At 37.2% G+C, this 20093-nt stretch overlaps 1 protein-coding gene across 3 annotated transcripts in view; it reads left to right on the top strand.

Moving 5' to 3' along the window:
• SMC6 (structural maintenance of chromosomes 6) overlaps window positions 1-15452 on the top strand; it is an 89658-nt gene extending 74206 nt beyond the window's left edge. Inside the window, exons 25-27 of one of the 3 annotated variants that reach the window (XM_023199436.1) lie at window positions 8604-8756; window positions 12757-12854; window positions 13657-15452. In XM_023199436.1, the coding sequence (XP_023055204.1) occupies window positions 8604-8756; window positions 12757-12854; window positions 13657-13771 (366 nt within the window). In that variant the 3' untranslated portion in view covers window positions 13772-15452. Of the gene's footprint in view, window positions 1-3071; window positions 3228-8603; window positions 8757-12756; window positions 12855-13656 lie in introns of those variants that run through there. The other 2 variants (XM_023199441.1, XM_023199444.1) reach the window with 2 other exon arrangements.
• Window positions 15453-20093: the final 4641 nt, after the last annotated feature.

The raw sequence follows: 20093 nt of genomic DNA, 5'->3' as shown, positions 1-20093 counted from the left end.
AGCTAATTTTTTTTTTTTTTTCCTGTATAGACAAGGTCTCACTATGTTGCCCAAGCTGGTCTTAAACTCCTGGCCTCAAGCAGTTCTCCTGCCTTGGCCTTCCAAAGTGCTAGGATTATCGGTGTGAGCCACCATGCCTAGCCTGCTGCTTTTCTTTTGATAAAACATTGATAAACTTTAACCTGTTGTCTTTGATTTTTAACTTAAGGATGGTCTTTGCCAACGTGTTGAATTTAAATTGATCTTACTAAATAAAGCTCCTAGCGTAGATTTTATTTGTAGACAAACACATTATTTTCTTAGGGTGATAATTGGGAATTTTTTTTCAGTGACAAGTATTTACCTTGTCTTTCTACTCCACTAGTTCCCTTTTAAAATTTATACAGCATTTTAAATTATTTGGGACTTTATGGAAAGTACATAGTCTCCAGTCTCCTATAAGGAAGTAAAGAAGGTTCTTCCCCACTTAATTGTGTTTTTACTCTTTACTTCTGAAGTTGTCCCTAGATCTGGCCACTTTTGAGTAAAAAAAAGCTACCGTATTCAACTTGATTTTATAGGTTCTTTCATAGTCATGTGTTAAAAGGGCATATTGAGATATGGCATTAAAAAAATGTACAGTCAGGAGGCCAGGAACAACTACCCACTCTAACTATTCTGGGGCAGAATTTTCAAATAATTACCTACTACTGTTAGTTACCATAAATCTTATCCTTTCATTTTAGTACTTAGAATAAATGTTAAATTTTTGAAACATCTTTTTTGTTTAAAAGCTCTGTATTTTAACCATATTAGAAAGTTAACTTTTACTGTCTCTTTAATTTCTACTGCTAGATCATTGGTAACTCCTCTTTACCTACCTTTGGTTTTTAAAAGACCCAGTTATTAAAGATACAAATTGAAAGTATTGAGAAGAATTGTGGTTATTGATAGGGAAGGTAGTATGTCATAGTAGTTTATTGTTGTCACTGTAGACTATAAAAAAGCCAGGGAAATTACAAAACTTTTACTTCTAAAAAGACATGGGAAAGCTGTCTAAACAGTAATGACTAGACAAATTGGAATTCCAAGGGATAGGGGAGCCTGTCCAAGGTAAACTGACAATTGCTGGACATTTTCTTTCCTGGGAGCGTTTGCTGATTCTGGGCTTTCAGTAGTCTAGTAGGAGGAGGAGGGCTAACAAGTAGTAGCAGGAGGAGGAGGAGGGCTGACAAGACAGTAGAAACTTGGGAAGGGAACTGCTAGGCACCTAACTAATGTTTCAGTCAGTCAATTCCTTAGTTCTGATGTTGTGCACAGTTGGCCCAAGGAACAGTTATGAATGAAAAGTGGACTAAGTCTTAGGAAAATTGCAATTTATGCCCAATCCAGCTTTCTCCCTTATTGACTGTGAGCCCTGTCATACCTGAAGCCTAATATAAGGAAAGGGGGCCCCTCTTTCGTGAAATATTGTACATTTGGAGGCACCATTGATCTTTTACACAAAATATCAAGCGTAAGATAATAAAGACTGAGTGCTTACACCATAAGATCAGGAAGAAAGCAGTTTTGTCCACGTTCACCATTTATATTCAGAAGTAGAACTAAAGGTTTTAACCAGTGCAGTTAGCCCAGAAAAAGAACTAAAAGACATGTATATTGGAACAGAAGAAGTAAAATTCTTTTGGTCCACAAATAATATGGTTATCTCTGCAGAAAATCTGATGGAATCTACAAAAAGAGCTACTAGAACTAGTTGAAGTTATAACTAGCAAGGTTGCAGACACTATCAGTATGCAAAAATGAATTACATTTCTATATACTTGCACCAAATGATTAGAAATTGAAATTTTAAAAAATACTATTTATATTAGCATCAAAAATATAAACTACCTAGGGAAAAATCTGCCAGAAGATATTCAAGACCTGTATACTGAAAACTACTAAAATAGATGCTGAGAAGCTAAAGAAGACCTAAATAAATGGAGAGACACAGGGTATTGCTAGATCAGAAGACTCAGTGTTATTAAGAAGTAAGTTCTTCCCAAATTGATCTACAGACTGACTCGACTCAATTTTCATTAAAATGCCAGCAGACGTTTTTGTAGAAATTGGCAAGCTGATCCTAAAATTCATATAGAAATGCAAAGGGCCTAAACTAGCCAGAACAACTTTGAAAAGGAAGAATAAAATTGAAGGACTTATCAAATTGTACACTTTAAATATATACAGTTTATTATATTTCATTTATACTTAAAGCTGTAAAAATTACCACATATATAAAGAAGCATGGAAAGGTGACTGATAATTTTTTTTAAAGTAGAAAATAGAACCAGACCACCAAATGATAGTTACAAGAGAAAGCAGACTAATATTTTTAACCATGATTAATTTGTTAAAGAGCATAGAGTTCATCATAAACAAAATGGACAAAACAGATTCAACATTGAATTGGAGTCCACAATTTCAATACAGAATTGGAAGCTACAAGAACATTCTAAAACTGAAAAGTGTAGTATCTGAAATTAAGAACTCATTGGATGAATTTAACAGCCAGCTGGACACAACAGAAGAAAAAATTAACAAATCAAGGCAGGTTAAAGGGAAATGTCTAAATTGAACAGCATAAAAACAGAAAACGCTGAACAGAGTTTGAGATATGAGGAGCACAACCAGCAAGTTTAACATAATTGGCGTCCCTATAGGATAGAACAAAGAATGAGCAGAAAGAATATTTGCAGAGATAATGTTTGAGAATTTTCAAAACTGAAATACATCTATCTAGATTCAGAAACCTCAGCAACCTATAAGTGAGGTAGATATAAAGAAAACCACACTTAAAATCTATATGATAGTCAAATAGCTGAAAACCACAAACAAAGAGGTAACCTTACAAGTAGCAAGAGAAAAAATATGCGTTAGTTTCCAAAGAGCAACAATAAAACCGAAGGCAGACTTTTTAATAGGAATTGTGGAAAATAAACGTTACCTGACAGACTTTAAAGTGCTAGCAGAATTGTTTTTAAAAACTGATATCTAGAATTCAATAACTAGCAAAACTACTTTTCAAAAATGAGGATGAAACATCTTAGTTTTCAGACAAACAAAAGCTGAAATAATTATTCTTCAGTATGCTTGGCCCACAAGAAATACTAGAGAACATCTTCAGATGAAAGAAAAATGGATGGAAACATGGAATTGCAGAAGGAACAGAGAGGAATATAAAAGGTAAATCTGTGGGTAAATACAAAACAGTTTCGGCTGTCTAAATCAACAATAATAATATTGTTGAATAGACACTCAAGTCTTGAGGGGCTTAGAAGCTGTAAAAATCAAATGTATGACAATAGCACCAAAAGGGAATAGAAGTACATAGAGTTCTAAACTGTTGTAAGGTTCTTGTACCTTTCAGGAAGTAATACCAATACTAATTTAAGATACACTAATACATCAGCGATACATATTGCAATCTCTAGAGTAACCACTGAATTTTAAAAGAATGTATAATTTTAAAGCTAACAGAGACCAAATAAAAGGAATGGAAAGCAAAAATACTCAATTAAATGAAGGCAAAAAGGGAAGAGAAATAAAGAACATACGGAACAAATTGAAAGGAGATGCATGACTCAAATATAGATACATCAGTAATTACATTAAGTGTAAGTGCACTAAATTATTAAATTAAAAACAGGCTGAATAGAAAAAAACTAACTGCTGTTTATCAAAATACACCTTAAATAGTAACATAAGGACGGAGAAGATCCTAAGTAAAATATGGCAAAAGATACACCATGAAAACATTAGCCAAAGGAAAGCTGGTTAAGCTATAATAATAACAAAGTAGACTTTATGCAAGAAATATTACTAGAAGCCAAAAGGACCACTTTGTAGTTATAAAAGTTACTTAAAAAAAAATTAATTTGTATGTACCTAATAACGTAGCTTCAAAATACATAAAAATTGGGAGAACTAAAAGGCAAAGTAAAAGAATTGACAGTTATAGTTGGAAATTTTAGTAAACTTTTCTCAGTAATGGATAGAACAATCATATTAAAAGTCAGTAAGGCAATATAAGATTTAAATTACACAACCAAATTCACCTAATTGGTAGAACTATAGAACATTGTGCCAAACTACCACAGATTGTATATTGTTTTGAAGTACATGTGGAACATTTACCAAAATAGACCATTTCCTGGCTATAATGCAAATCTCAACAAATTTCAAAGAATTGATGTCATACAGAATATGTTGTAAAGTGGAATGAAATTAGAAATAACAGAAAGGTAACCTTAAAACTTAATGAATGTTAGAAAATTAGGCAGCACATTTCTCTATAATCTGTAGGTCAAAAAAGAAATCAAATAGATGTTAGAAGATAAATTTGAATCAAACAACAATAAAAAGAAAACATCAAAACTTGTATGATACAGCCATAGGATTTCTCAGAAGGGAATTTATAGCTCTAAATACATTAGTAAAACTGGAAGGCTGAACATTAATGATCTAAGTTCTATCTCAGGATGCTAAAAGGAAAAAAAGTCCATTATAAATTCAAGTAGAGAGATGGATACAATGATAAAAGCAGAAATTGGATAGTAGAAAGCAAATGTACAATAGCAATGAAACGGAATAGACACCTGAGGAAGACCTTACCTACATGCATAAGTCATACATATATGTAATGACAAGACTCCACTGCAAGCCTGTCTTCTCATGAATGGTGTGAGATTCAGATTGTTGGATATCCTTTTGGTAAAATAAACAGTAAGTGGCCGGGCATGTAATCCCAGCACTTTGGGAGGCTTAGGCGGGTGGATCATCTGAGGTTGGGAGTTTGAGACCAGCCTGACCAACATGGAGAAGCCCCATCTCTACTAAAAATACAAAATTAGCTGGGCATGGTAGCACATGCCTGTAATCCCAGCTACTCAGGAGGCTGAGGCAGGAGAATCGCTTAAACCCGGGAGGCGGAGGTTGCAGTGAACCGAGATCACACCATTACACTCCAGCCTGGGCAACAAGAGCAAAACTGTCTCAAAAACAAAAAACAAAAAAATTAAAAATTAAAAAAAAAATAATAGTAAGCAAAGTTTGACCCCCTAACTTTATGTACAAAAACTAATTTAGAAGTTGATCATAGACCTAAATTTAAAACAATAAAGCTTCTAGAGGAAGAGAATGTCTTCATGGTTTTTTGAGATTTTTTGAATGGGTGACACAAAAGGCAACCTACTGAAAAGAAAAGATGGATAATTTGGACTTTATTAAAATTAAGACCTTCTCTTCATAAAAAAGTAACATTAAACAAGTGATAAAAGAAGCTACAGACTAGGATAAGATTTGTGATGCATACATGCAACAAAGGACTTATCTAGAATTTTAAAATAATTAGTAAGAAAGAGACTGATGTCTCTTTAAAATGGTCAAAAGGCTTAAACAGAAACCACTTTTAAATATCTAAATGGTGAGTAAACACATGAAAAAGTGTCATTAGTCATCAGAGAAATATTATTTATACCACAGTAAGTTACTGTCACACCCTTATTATGATGATGAAAATGAACAAGACTGGCAATGTCGTGTGTTGGTGAGGATGTGAAATTGCAGCTCTCATATATTGCTTGTGAGAGTATAACTTGGTAAAACTAATTTGGAAACCTCTCTGTCAATGTCTGTTAAAGCAGTTCCATTCTTGGGCATAAACCCAAGAAAAAATTAGCGCTTATTTTCTCAAGCAGATATGTTTGAAAGTGTTCAAAGAAGTTTTTCTTATCATAGCCCAAAACTGAGCAACCCAGTGTCTACCTAGAGTCAAATGGTTAAGTTGGGTATATTCAAACAGTGACATGCTGTTCAGTAATGAAAATAACAAACCGCTGTTACACACACCATAGATGATGTGACAATGGTGAGTGAAAGAAGCCAGTTACAAGGGTGTACATAGTGTATATAAATATGGAGTGTATATACAAAAGACTATATGTAACATCTACATATGAAATTCAGAAATTGTTAAGATTGATTTTGGGTGATTAAAATCAGAATAATAGTTACCTTTTCAGGGATGGTAGTATGATACAAATAGTTTGCTTAGATGCTGGGAATATTCTTGTGTCTTCATCTCAGTAGTGGTTACCCAGGTGTGTGTATGTATTCATGTAAAAATTGAGTTCTACATTTTTGTGCTCTTTACTCTATAAAAACTATTACTGTAATAAAAAATGGAGAAAAAGGAAAGTATTAGAAGTGCTTGAATAATTTATCTCCAGAGCTAACTATACAAAACAACTCAAGCTAGACTTTCTGATGTTGTCATCTCTGTTGTTCAAAAGAATATCAGATGAATCTTTAACTTATATGGCCTTCATTTTACTAATAAGGAAAGTGACACTGAAGTTCCATGATATGTTAGTAATAGATGAGAGGGTAAAAGCTAGATCCCCCAGATTTACCTAGGGCTTCATTTATTAAATTGGTGCAAAGTACAGTTTTGGGGCAAGATTGCATCTTGGTGTTTAGTCCTTGCTTTTATGTGGGAATTTTTATTTGGTTGATTGTTGGTTTGATTTGTTCAGACTTACGATAGATGTAAAATTTTAGACTATGTTTAGAATTGGAATTTTTACCTTAGAATATTCATAATGTTAATATTAAAAAATAAATGAGGCTGGGCGCGGTGGCTCAAGTCTGTAATCCCAGCACTTTGGGAGGCTGAGACGGGCGGATCACAAGGTCAGGAGATCGAGACCATCCTGGCTAACATGGTGAAACCCCGTCTCTACTAAAAAATAAAAAAAAAAACTAGCCAGGCGAGGTGGCGGGCGCCTGTAGTCCCAGCTACTCGGGAGGCCGAGGCAGGAGAATGGCGTGAACCCAGGAGGTGGAGCTTGCAGTGAGCTGAGATCCGGTCACTGCACTCCAGCCTGGGCGACAGAGCGAGACTCCACCTCAAAAAAATAAATAAATAAATAAAATAAAATAAATAAATAAATAAATGCTCACTTGAGAGCTGTATCATTTTTCAAATAGTGAATTAAAAAATATAGGAAGTTATATGTCTGCTGTTGATATGAAACTAGTTGTTTCTCTTTTTTCACCTTGTATGCATATATGTATGTCTGGAATTTTGTCAAAAAAAATAGAATCCTTCCTAATGTTATTGTATATTATCTTCTCAGGAAATTGTGTGAACGATTTGCTGTTAATTTTATTAGTTGCTTTCTTACTGTTTTCAGGGGCCCTTATTTAGTAAAGAATTTTTAAAAGATTTTATTTAGATTTTTTTAAAATTTAAAATTATTTAAATTTTAAAAGATTTCATTTAGAATTTATGAGAAATACAATACAAAAGAAATACATTTTATTTTTTTTTGAGACAGGGTCTTGCTCTGTTGACCAAGCTGGAGTGCAGTGGCGTGATCTTGGCTCACTGTAACCTCTGCCTCCCAGGCTCAAGCGATCCTCCCACCTCAGCCTCCCAAGTAGTTGGGACCACAGGACTGTGCCACCACAGCCAGCTAATTTTTGTACTTTTTTTTTTTTTGGTGGAGATGAGGTTTCCCCATGTTTCCCAGGCTGGTCTTGAACTCCTAGGTTCAAGCAATCCTTTAAATCTTTTTTTTTTTTTTTTTTTGAGACTTAGCTCTGTCCCCAGACTGGAGTGCAGTGGCACGATCTCGGCTCACTGCAAGCTCCACCTCCTGGGTTCACGCCATTCTCCTGCCTCAGCCTCCAGAGTAGCTGGGACCACACGGGCCCGCCACCACGCCCAGCTAATTTTTTGTATTTTCAGTAGAAACGGAGTTCCGCCATGTTAGCCAGGATGGTCTCGATCTCCTGACCTTGTGATCCACCCGCCTCGGCCTCCCAAAGTGCTGGGATTACAGGCGTGAGCGCCCGGCCCTTTAAATCTTTTAAAAGATGTATTTCAATGCATTTCTTCGGCCAGTGTAAACTTTTTCAAGTTGGTTCTGTCCTTTTGACATTCAGTAATTACTTTTAATGCAGCTTAACCACTAGGTGTCACTATAATTCAAGTAACAAAAAATCCCAGCACTTCTAAATGTTTGAAGCTTAAATTTCAGGGCCGGGTGTGGTGGCTTAAACCTGTAATCCCAGCACTTTGGAGGCTGAGACGGGAGGATTGCTTGAACCTAGGAGTTTGAGACCAGCCTGGGAAACATGGGGAAACCTCATCTCCACCCCCCCAAAAAAATACAAACAGTAGCTGGCCATGGTGGCATACTCCTGTGGTCCCAACTTCTTGGGAGCCTGAGGTGAGAGGATCGCTTGAGCCTGGGAGACAGAGGTTGCAGTGAGCCACGATCACACCGTTTATTAACATTTTTTAAATTATTAAACCTTTGGAATTTTGGTATGTTAGATTCAGTTATGGTGAAAAAAAGTTTTCAGTTTTATTCTCTTGCAGTAGAGCAAGAAATACCATTATGTGTAACTGTTTTACTGTAAAATATTTTGAATGGAATGGATATTTTCAAATCACTAAGTCATTTTATTCTCATCTCCTTTTTACTGTATATCTATTATTTGTATTGTAAAAAATTTAATCTGGCCTTTCATTTACTTAGTTTTTTGTTCCTTGTCAACTCATTCTCTTCAAGGTTCAGCCTGGAGAAGGAAATAAAGCTGCCTTCAATGACATGAGAGCCTTGTCTGGAGGCGAACGTTCTTTCTCCACGGTGTGTTTTATTCTTTCCCTGTGGTCCATCGCGGAATCTCCTTTCAGATGCCTGGATGAGTTTGATGTCTACATGGTATTGTTCAATTTTAAATTCTTTTTCATTTTTTTGTTTGTTTGAAACATGTATTTCTAAAGGAAGGAAATCTTTCTTTAGTTTTACCCCTTACAGGAAAGATCCTGCCCTGACTGTTTAGTCTGTGACCAGTAGTGGGGAAGAACTAAAGAACTGGAGTTCTCTCCCTTGCTTCCAGACACACAGTACCCCTAGAGACCCGGGAGGGGTCCTCCTCGCCCAGCATGGATATCCGTGCCCTCCATCATATCGGCGTTTTCTCCCTCACCCTCTCTCCCAGCTTATTTTCATCAACCCATAAATATGTTCAGGCTTTTTGTTTTAATACAAAATTCTAACCAGTTCACCACCCTGGCTTTGACTCACCCTAGCCACTGTTTACTGTTCCATCATACCGGCACATTTCAGAACAGTGTATAGAACATAAGGGAGCAAGAACTTTTTAATTTCCGGTTAAAAAGCGTAGGATTTGAGACCTACCTCTGACAGGCAAAATATCTCTACTTATTGGGTCTCAGTTTCTTCATCTGCAAAACAATATTATTACTAATTCCTACCTCTCAGGATTAGACTGAGGCTCAAATGGTATCTTTCATACATTATACTTACTGTGGTTCAGGCATATATTAAGTTCTCATAAATGAGCAATTATTTTCTTCTTCATATCTCATTGTTTCCTAAATCTACTGTAATCTGGATGTAGATGACACTACTCTAGCAAAACTTGTTTAGCAAAGGTTATAAATGAGCTTTCATCTTACCTTATTTTTTAAAGTATTTGACACCACAGACCTATCCTCCATACCTTAAAATGTGTCTTCTTACCAGCTGCCACCCTCTGTTTCCTGGTTTTCCTGTTTTTCTATTCTTTGTTCTTAATCTGCCACGCTGCCTCCCCTAATTCTGGTGCCCTTAAATGTTTGACGTCTTTGTTTGCTTGTTATAGTGTTATTGATTTTCCTGAATTCCATATTCTACTTCCCCCTACGCATATACACATATCACAGTCCCCAAAACTACTACCTGCGTATGGACAGATACCTACCAACTCATGGCACCACATCCTGTACCCTCCTGTGCTCTAGACCCAAATGCCCTACTACCTGTTAGACATCACCTGGTAAACAACCAGTATCTGAAATTCAGCAGGCCTGAGGTTGAATGTGCCTTCATCTCAAAGCCTCCTCTTTCTTTGCCTGAATTCCCTACCTTGATTAATGCAAACTGTCATTTCCAACGCAGTCACCTACCTTTGACACCTGTGATTTATCTTGGATTCTTCCTTGTCCAAGTCTGACTTCTGTCCGCTTCTCCTTTAAAAACGCTCTTTGGTCTCTGCCCTCTTCTCCTTTCTCGCTGACATTCTTCCTCTCATCGCCCTCTCTTTGCCTCGTGCCTGTGGTGACGGCCTCTTCTCCGGACTCCCAGGCTTTCATGTGGCTCCTTCTTCGGTCCATCCTCCACCATTTTGGCAGGTTTACATTTCTACAGTTGATCTGATTGTGGTCATTCATCTATGTAAAACCCTTTGGTGGTTATTATATATGGAATAAATGTTTAATTCTGTAGGGTAGCTTTCAGACCCTTCATGATACCGTATTTGCCTACTTTTTTCAGCTGTTCTAAGCTGTTTATAACTCTCCAAATATGGTGCCTCTGCCTAGTACACCCTTCTTAATCACATGTCACTCTGCCTTATTTGCCTACTTTTTTCGGCTGTTCTAAGCTGTTTGTAACTCTCCAAATATGGTGCCTCTACCTAGTACGCCCTCCTTAATCACATGTCACTGTACTCATCTTTCAGGACATTGTTCAAATGCCACTTTTATGAGACTTCTGTGACCGCCATACCCTATCAGGCAGGATGAGGAACTTCTCAGAGCTTCCTTTGCACCACCTTACATCAACTCATAATATATATTACTTTTGTATTTTTATTTAAGATAAAAATATAACAATGCTTTATATTATTATATAGTATTTTATACTATTTTTTATTCTGTTGTAGTTGTCTATTTTTATATCTGAATCCCCCACCAGATTGTAACCAGTTTGAGGTTGTCAGCTATGTCTTAGATATTTATGTCTCCTAATGCCTAGTCTATAATAAACAGTAAGTGTGTATTCATGAATCAGAATTTATACCTGTGAGTGCTGTATAATCCCCTCAGTGTCAATTTTTTCCTATGATACTATTGCTGAAAATGGGTTAGCTATTCCTCCAAGAATTGTCTTCAGAGCTAATCACGAGTCACAGAAGATGATTATTCTTTCTACGCAGTGTTTTTGTCCAGAATGGTGCTGTGCAGTCCTATCACCCATCTTGTATGTCAGATTTAATTCTAAGCAGCGCCTTTCTCTTTCAGAAACTTAGAGCTTCTTAATCAGAATGGCACTTTGCCCCAATGAAATTATTCAGAAGAATGTACCCAAGTTCTGTGAGCTAATCCAAGGAAAACAATTTTTTTTTTTTTTGGTACTTTAGCAGTTTTGTTATAAAATAATAGGCCTTCACAGCATATACGCCTGATGGAATTTTTATAATCAGAGCCATTGAGCAATATAGCCGGGATCTGTATCCCCTTTTGACTCCACAGCCCTTGTTCTAAATCACTGTGCTGTATTGCCACATACAGTTTTATTTTTTATTTAATTTACTTATTTTTTTCAGAACATAGTCTCGTTCGGTCGCCCAGGCTGGAGTGCAGTGGTGTGATCTCAACTCATTGCGACCTCCACCTCCTGGGTTCAAGTGATCCTTGTGACTCAGCCACCTGAGTAGCTGGGATTACGGGTGCTCACCACCATGCCTGGCTAGTTTTTGTATTTTTTGTAGAGACTGGGTTTTGCCATATTGGCCAGGCTGATCTCGAACTCCTGGCCTCAAGTGATCCACCCGCCTCAATCTTCCAAAGTGCTGGGATTACAAGCATGAGCTGCTGTGCCCGGCACCACATATAGTTTTAAATTAAGACCTTTAAAATATACGTGTTCATGTGTCAATGATTTCAACTTTTAGGAGTTTTCAAGGTGGTTGAGGAACATTTTGATTTTCTTTTACTGTTATTTAACTCAGAAAATGTAGCCACAGGTCTAGATCATTTAATCCCAAACCCTATTATAACTAAGCATTATTCTTTTTCTCTACCTTGATGTGCTATTTAACTTATTTAAAGATACAATCAAGAAATTGATCTGTAAGTTCAAATTGGTTTACATTGTACAAATGGTAGAGGTAATGGGGAGAGGCAGACTTTTTACTTAACCTTTATCATTAAGGGAAAATTTGAGAGACTTAATGAATTTGAGACTAGCCACTTTTGTTACCATTACCCTGAGTCATTAACCATTACTGTACAAATTAGATTTATTCTCGAACATTTATTTGTGTCAGGAGAATATTTTCTGATTATTTCAATTGCTACACGTATTTGAGGGAGGGGGGCCATGCATACAAATATTTTGACTATAGAAATTACCTGAAAGACATATTTATTCAGTTATTGTCCCCTAAGAGTTTCTCTTTTTTCCCTTAGAGATGGGGTTTCACTCTGTCATTCAGGCTAGAGTGCAATGGTGTGATCATAGCTTACTATACTCTTGAGTTCCTGGGCTCAAGTGATCCTCCTGCCTCAGCCTCCCAAGTAGCTAGGATGACAGACATGCACCACCATGCCCAACTTTTTTTTTTGGGGGGGTAGAGACAGGGTCTCACTATGTTTGCCTAGGCTGGTCTCGAACTCCTGACCTCAATTGATCCTCTCACCTCCACCTCTCAGAGCATTGGGAGTACAAGCATGAGCCACTGCAGCCAGCCAATTTTCTCCTAATGGTTTCTGGTATTTCTTTTCCAGTATAACAGATTTATTGGACATCATAGATAATGTAATGGCTGATCCCTGGATGAAAATCCAGAAGCTTGTGTCAGCCCACAGAATGCTGCTTTTACAGAAATATGACTTACACAGTAGCAATCCTAACTTTTGCCTTTGTTTTTCAGGATATGGTTAATAGGAGAATTGCCATGGACTTGATACTGAAGATGGCAGATTCCCAGCGTTTTAGACAGTTTATCTTACTTACACCTCAAAGCATGAGGTAGCTTTTTAAAACTTTCTAGATACATATCAAGTATACAAAAGGGGGAAAGAAATCTTTTACAATTTTGATTTTTAAAATACAAATACATACAAGACCAATGAAAATAAAAATTAACTCCCCTACTAGTTTGGGAAATTTGGAATGTTTTTATCTTTTTGAGATATTTAAATTTTACTTGTATTACTTCCCTTTCTTAACTGAAGCAAATTGTTACTATTCTGAGTCTGCTTCTTTGTAGTTATCATGACAAACTAAAGTAATATAATTTTAGTAATTCTGTTTGGACTAAAATGATTTATGATTTCCCTAATCTTGCCTCTTTTCTCTTAGTGACTTACAGATGTCAATCTTTCTAAACAAAGAGTTCTACTCTGCTGTCAGTCAGTATTTATTGGGTGCCTACAATGTGTCAGACATTATGTCACTTAGAGTTGATATTCTGTCTCTAAAGTGGCCATGTGATTATATGGGGATCTAAATTTGTGGTCGGGAATGTTCAGGTAACTCCTTCCTTGCTGAACAACAACAGAAATTTAAAATAGTTGATATATAAATTTCTTTCATTTTCTTTTCCTCCAAACTGAAAATCCATGGAATCTAGCAGGAAGTTAATTTTTAAAATTGAAAACAAATTATTTCCTTATTGCAAATGATGTTTCTCCTAGAACTCTAGATATTAGACATATCCCAGATAATAGCCAAATATTTAGGTTTATATTTTCATGAGGTAACATTAGAATTTTTTTTAATTGGTAAAAGGTTTCTTGGAAATTTGATTAATTGATTTTGCTTCTTCCAGTTCACTTCCATCAAGTAAACTGATAAGAATTCTCCGAATGTCTGATCCTGAAAGAGGACAAACTACATTGCCTTTCAGACCTGTGACTCAACAAGAGGAAGATGACCAAAGCTGATTTGTAACGTAACATGCCTTGTCCTGATGTTGAAGGATTTGTGAAGGGAAAAAAATTCTGGACTCTTTGATATAATAAAATGAGACTGGAGACATTCTGAAATGAAAGAAACTCCTTTATATATCCAACCACAATCAAACGTATAAATAAGCCTAGAAAACCAACTACAACCAGCAATTTAAGATTACTATTACTTTAAGAAAATCAATTTCATAGTATTGGTTTTAAATCTTTTTAAGTTTTTTTTATACCATCTATTTTTATAGATTCTTTTTCAGAAATAAAATTTTGTACATATATACACGTACATACCTGTTTAGTTTGGGTTCATTTCTATAGCATTTTGTAAGAAAATAAAAGTTTGAGCACCTGATTATATTTAGTTTTGCTTTTCCAGATATTACATTCTATAGTTACCAAAAATGGATGAAGGGAGGGATTTCTCATTGCAGAGGGTGGGGTGCAAGGGCAGTAAGACACTTGTACAGAGCACTGAAGCTTTGCCAACTTCTACACATGCCTTTTTCTCAGTCCTTTGTCCTCCCTACCAAGAGCTTGTAACCAGTATAAGAACTGGATAACAGTTTTTCACTCTGACCTCCAGCATGCTTGCCTGGTTTAAAAGCCCTCAGTTTGCGGTCCAGGGACTCTTCAGGCTTGTCCTTAGCTGAGAGGACACAGGCTAGAGGGACTGTGCAGACCAGGCTGAGAGAAGGGCTGGAAAAACTGGGAGTAGAGGGTGGATCCTCATGGAGCAGGAGAGTAGCTGGTGGCTCCAGGAGCCTGAGGCCATGCAGTTGATGGTGAGCTGACATCAATTCTAAGACTCATCCTAATTTAGAGGTGTTAAAAAGTGTACTGCTTAGAATGATCAAATATAGTTATTGTAAAAAATTATATTTATGAACTTTTTATTTTAGAAAACACGAATTTTATTGCTCCCCGTATTCTTTGTTTGATACTAGGATTCATGCTAAACTTTTTAAGAACATATTGGATATCAAGAAGCATTCCTTACATTAGTAGCAATAAATATTAGAATAAATGTTTATGAAATTGAACTATTTTCAGAAAAAGGACAGTATATTAAGAGCAGGGATTGTTCTCTAGTTATTGAGGAAAATTAGATTTCATTTGTGTTTTTGGTGGAAGAAGAAGTTTAAGACACTTTAGTTCTTAAATTGAGGTTTGTTGCCAAATGAGAAGTTCACAAACTTGGGCTTTCTAATCTGAGAATTTCCAGGAAGAGGAAAGTGTGTGCTGAATATTTTAAACATTTCTCACTGATCATACAAAGTCTGATTTTTAAATTTACATTTATAATGCCTTTGTATTAAAACTATTTTTAACATGTACTTTTCCAAATTAAAAATGAAGTAGAGTATACCAAATGCATAAACTTCCATTAGCTAAGGAACTAATGTCTGAATTTTGTTATAGTTTTGAATGTTGTGCTCTTTAATACAGAACGGGAAACATAATCCTTAGGTATCCCAGCATCTCTTGTTGAATTGAAGATTATTCATTGCTTTGGCCTCACAAAGTTTTGGTTTCAACTATCATAAGTGAAAATATCTTCCTTTAATGTTCTAAGTAGTGATAATATTACTAGAATGAAAGAATAAAAAGAAATTGTTCTTTTAAAACGTGTAACTTCTAAAAATAAAACAATTTATATGTATTAAGGTCATGCTTTTGTGAATTGGGGAAAGTAATTGACTAAATTGATCCTCTATGAATCGTGACCTAAATACATCATCCAGGTGACTCTTCAACCCCTAGTTTGTCATCAGTGCAGCTATCACTGAAGGAAGTTCCAGAAAATAAGAAAGCCTTGCTTGGATCTTAAATCTTACCTTCTCAAATCTTTGGGAGTAGAAATGATTAAAATCATTCTTAAAGTGACAAATGTGATGAGTTTTCATAAACCAAAGCGTAAATAATACAGTTACTCAAATTAGTAATCAACACTAAAGATTCAGTAATTGCCTTCTTAAATATTTTCCAAGTTTTCATGTCTCATTTCTTCCATTTCCTAGTGCTTTTTTTTTTTTTTTCCCCAGGAGCTGGGGGGCATGTCTTCCTCATGTCTGGGCTGTTTATGAGACCAAAATGATTAAATTCTGTGTAGAAAGCTGTTGGCTGGTAGTCATGAATTGGATTAGAAATGTTGGCGACTGATGAAAACCAAGTGATTTAGAATATCTGATTAAAAGTTCTCCTGAGTACAAACTAGATGCGGGGCATAGGGGAGAAAATGTTTATAAACTTTGTCCTGGGGCAGTACTTTTTTGGTTACATTTATGACTTAGCTATGCATCTACATATATGGCTTCTACTTTAAACAATTCAGATTTTCAGGAGAACTTGGTTTGAAATTTGCAGTCCTAAAAGTGTAGTTACCAGTGTTTCATGGCTTGAACTAAATGCCCATGGACTTGAAGATATATCAAAATATTTATAGGAACAGGTTTTGTTATTTAAGGGTTGGCAAAGTAATAATGCAGCTATAAATAAGCTGTTTCTTTGAGTCAGCAAATGAAATTTTCTAAAGCATATATAAGATTGATAGTTAGCATATTAATTTTAGCATTGGCATCTGGATAGAATCCATGGAAACAGAAGGGGCCTGAGTGTACTCACTAATTATAGCAAGCTTAACAGGACTTTTTCTGCCTAATTTTTCTCCAGTTTGAAAATGCAGAAATTAATTCATTAAAAAATGATTAAGTTCCTGCCATGAGCTAGGGACTGTTTTAATTACTGGGAAGACTGTAGTACTTAAAATACTACACACAGTACTTAAAATACTACTAAATCTGTCCTCATGGAGTTTGAAATCTAGTTAGACATAAGCAATACTGTACATAATCTCAATGACTGCTAATTCTTTTGAATAATAATAAAGCAGTGTAAGGATTTGAGAGGGCAGAGAGGACTGGTATTTTTTGTTTTTTCTTTTTGTTTGTTTGTTTGTTTGAGACGGAGTCTTGCTTTGTCATTCAGGCTGGAGTGCAGTGGTGTTATCTTGGCTCACAGCAGCCTCTGCCTCCTGGGTTCCAGTGATTCTTCTGCCTCAGCCTCCTGGGTAGCTGGGATTATAGGCGCACGTGACCACACCCAGCTAATTTTTGTATTTTTAGTAGATATGGAGTTTCACCAGACTGGTCTTGAACTCCTGATCTCAGGTGATCTGCCTGCCTTGGCCTCCCAAAGTGCTGGGATTACAGGCATGAGCCACTGCACCCAGCCGGTATTTTGAATGGAATGTCAAGGCTACAGAAGGCAATATTTGAGCAGAGGCCTGAAACAAGTGATAGAACAAGCCATGAGGAGGGAAATGTGCAAGGCAAAAGTTCCAGGCAGAAGGAATGAGTGCATGGGGCTTAGAGATAAGAATGAACTTCATGTCTAGGAATTGTAAGGCCAGTGTTGATAGAGCTTAGTGAGGAAGGAGGATTGGTAGGAGGTGAACTTCAGAGGTAGGCAGACAGAGATCATTTGAGGCCCTAAAATTATGGTAAGCAACAGACGTGGTGTATGCATTTTAAAAGAATCCTTTGGCTGCTGTGTGAATAGATTAAGGTGGAGCAAACATTGAAAGAGTATGAGCAATTTGGAGACTTGCAGTGGTTCAGGTAAGGTTGGGCATGGTGACTTGGACTAAGATGGTGGAGACAGAAACATTCAGATTTGAAATAGGCAGAAGACTTGCCTATGAGAATACTGGAGTTGTGAGAGAGAAATCAAAGATGATTTTCTTCAGGCCTGAGGCCTAAATAGCTGGATAAACAATGATGCATTCACAGAGGTAGGAACAATGCAGAAGTGGAGGGAGTAATGGCTGCCCTGTGGAGAGATGAAATCTCTGGGCTGAGTATGCAACCTTGAGATAATTCTTTAGATACTAACCAGCTAGTTAATCACATACTTGATGGGTAACTTGACATTGGTAAAGGTAAGAACTTGGAAAATAATAATATGACTTAGGATACTGAAGACCTGCAAAATGCTGGGAAAAAAATTCAAATTGCATGCCCAAACTATGTCGAATACTTAATTGTTTTAGCAAAAGAAGCTCAGAAAACAGTGTGATCTTTTACTTAGAAGCTCTGATTGACCATTTCTTGCTAGACCTCTGTATATCCTTTGCCGTGAGGCTCCCTGAAGACGTCTGTTTAAGCTTGTGCTTTACTTCTTGATGTGATTTCCAACTGTGTGGAAGAAATAAGTGTCTGACCTCTAAGAAAGTAGTTTATATTCATCCAGAGACTGTAACACTGAATGAATGAATTACAGGAAAATGAAGCCTTAAAGCAGTTTGATTTCCTTTTTAAAATAGTTTAGAGTTATTTACAGAATGAGAGGAAATATGGAAACTTAGGACTTATAAATGCAGAAAGAGTTGAGACTAGATGTATAGAAAATCAGACACTTGGGGGGTTGGCCAGGTGTGGCGGCTCATGCCTGTAATCTCAGCACTTTGGGAGGCTGAGGCGGGCAGACCACTTGAGGTCAGGAGTTTGAGACCAGCCTTGCCAACATGTGAAACCCTGTTTCTACCAAAAATACAAAAATTAGCCAGGTGTGGTGGCATATGCCTGTAATCTCAGCTACTCGGGAGGCTGAGATGGGAGAATCTCTTGAACCAGGAGGTGGAGGTTGTAGTGAGCTGAGATTGTGCCACTGCACTCCAGCCTGGGTGACAGAGCAAGACTCTGAAAAAAATAATAAAAAGATGCTTGGGGGCCTTTCCCCTTCAGACCAGCAGCAGGGCTTAAACAGCTAATTAACATGGTAATTAAAATGGCAGTTGAGTGTAAGCTAGAACCAGTAGAACCCAGGCACACTTGATTAAAGGAAGCCCGTAGTTAGTCCTTTCTGAAGGAACCCCAGTAGCTGGTTAGGATATCAAGGTTAGCGAGGATTCAGGTTGCTGAGATACAATGTGTGTTTAAATGGAACTTTCTTACAACCAACAGAATGCAGTAAAAATGATACTTTGTAATTCCCAAGGCTGGGCCAGAAAGGCAATGAAAAGGAATGAAAGTCCGGCCTTGAGCTCTGGAATAACCCATGCTGGAGCCCTGTGCTGGCATGGAGGCAGCCTGACTTCCCTGAGGCTGCCACAGTGAGAAAGCCTAAGCGAGCACTGTGAAGAGCGCCTGAGGCTGCAGGGACAGATGCCCTGCCAGCCCTCGCTTGCTCCAGACCCTCTGTTTCACCATCTCTCTAAAGCTACATGACAGATCCCAAGCCAGGCTGCCCAAGTGAATTGAGAATTCATGGCCCACAAAAACTCAGAGATAAGTAATCGTTTTCGGTCACTAAACTTTGTAGTGATTTGTTATATAGTGATAGTAACTGGTATCTGGAAGCATAAGTACTAAAATAAAAATAAGCTACGTGGCACTGGGTGCAAGGGCCTCGAGGAGAGTGTACACGAACAGCCCCTAAAGGGCCTTGCAGAAGCTGTTACCAGAAGCCTGAAGTCTCAAGGATGTTTTCGGGGAGAGCTAAAGGAATTGAGAGTGGGAGAAAAGGTGTTTGGCAACACTGATGCCATGGTAACATGGAAAATAGGAGATGTACCCAGTAAGTACGGTGATCTAGCCAAGCAGGTGTCTAGACAAAGTATGAAAAGGACCCCTTGGCTGCTCTTTGCTGCCTGTGACACAAGGTGAGAAGAGAGATGAATGAAGAAAAGCAACTACGTATAAAGGAGGTGAGACTTTCTCATTTGCAGACTCTCTTCAAGGTGAAAACTGCTTTTCAAATATGAAATGGCTTCAGTGCAAAAGTCAAATCCAGGATGGGACTGTAAGGTCCTCTATGAGGACCTCAGAAAGATCTAAGGCAGTGTTTTTAGACCTTTTCAGACAAGCAGCAGTCTGCCTTCTAAAGATGTGCCTTTTGGGTTCCCTCCATTAAACAGTAGGGCTTCTCGGATTATTAGGGGTGTTCTACAGCAGCCTCCCAGTGAGCCTCTGCTAATGGAGTGGGTTTCATAAACTGACACTTGAGAAACCCATAAGGTCTTTAAAATAAGGTCAACTTAAACTGAAAGACAGAGACAGTACAAAATGAGGAGTCTTTCTACTCCTGAAATTGTATAGGCAGGCAGTAGATTGAGAAAACTACTCAGCTGTAAACACATTTTTTTTTTTTAATGAAAAAGGAAGGATGGCCCAGAGAGTAGAAACAAGCACAGAAAGCAGAGCCAAGAATCATGGCGAGAAACCCCCAGAGAATAGGACCAAACCGTAGTCAAGGACCTTCCAGGGTGTACCTGGCTGGATTTCAGAATTGCCATAGACCAGAG

Source organism: Piliocolobus tephrosceles, chromosome 15, assembly GCF_002776525.5.
Source record: "Piliocolobus tephrosceles isolate RC106 chromosome 15, ASM277652v3, whole genome shotgun sequence".
Classification (NCBI taxonomy): domain Eukaryota; kingdom Metazoa; phylum Chordata; class Mammalia; order Primates; family Cercopithecidae; genus Piliocolobus; species Piliocolobus tephrosceles.
Note: the sequence above shows the minus strand (reverse complement) of the source record. Positions and strands in the feature narration are given on the sequence as shown.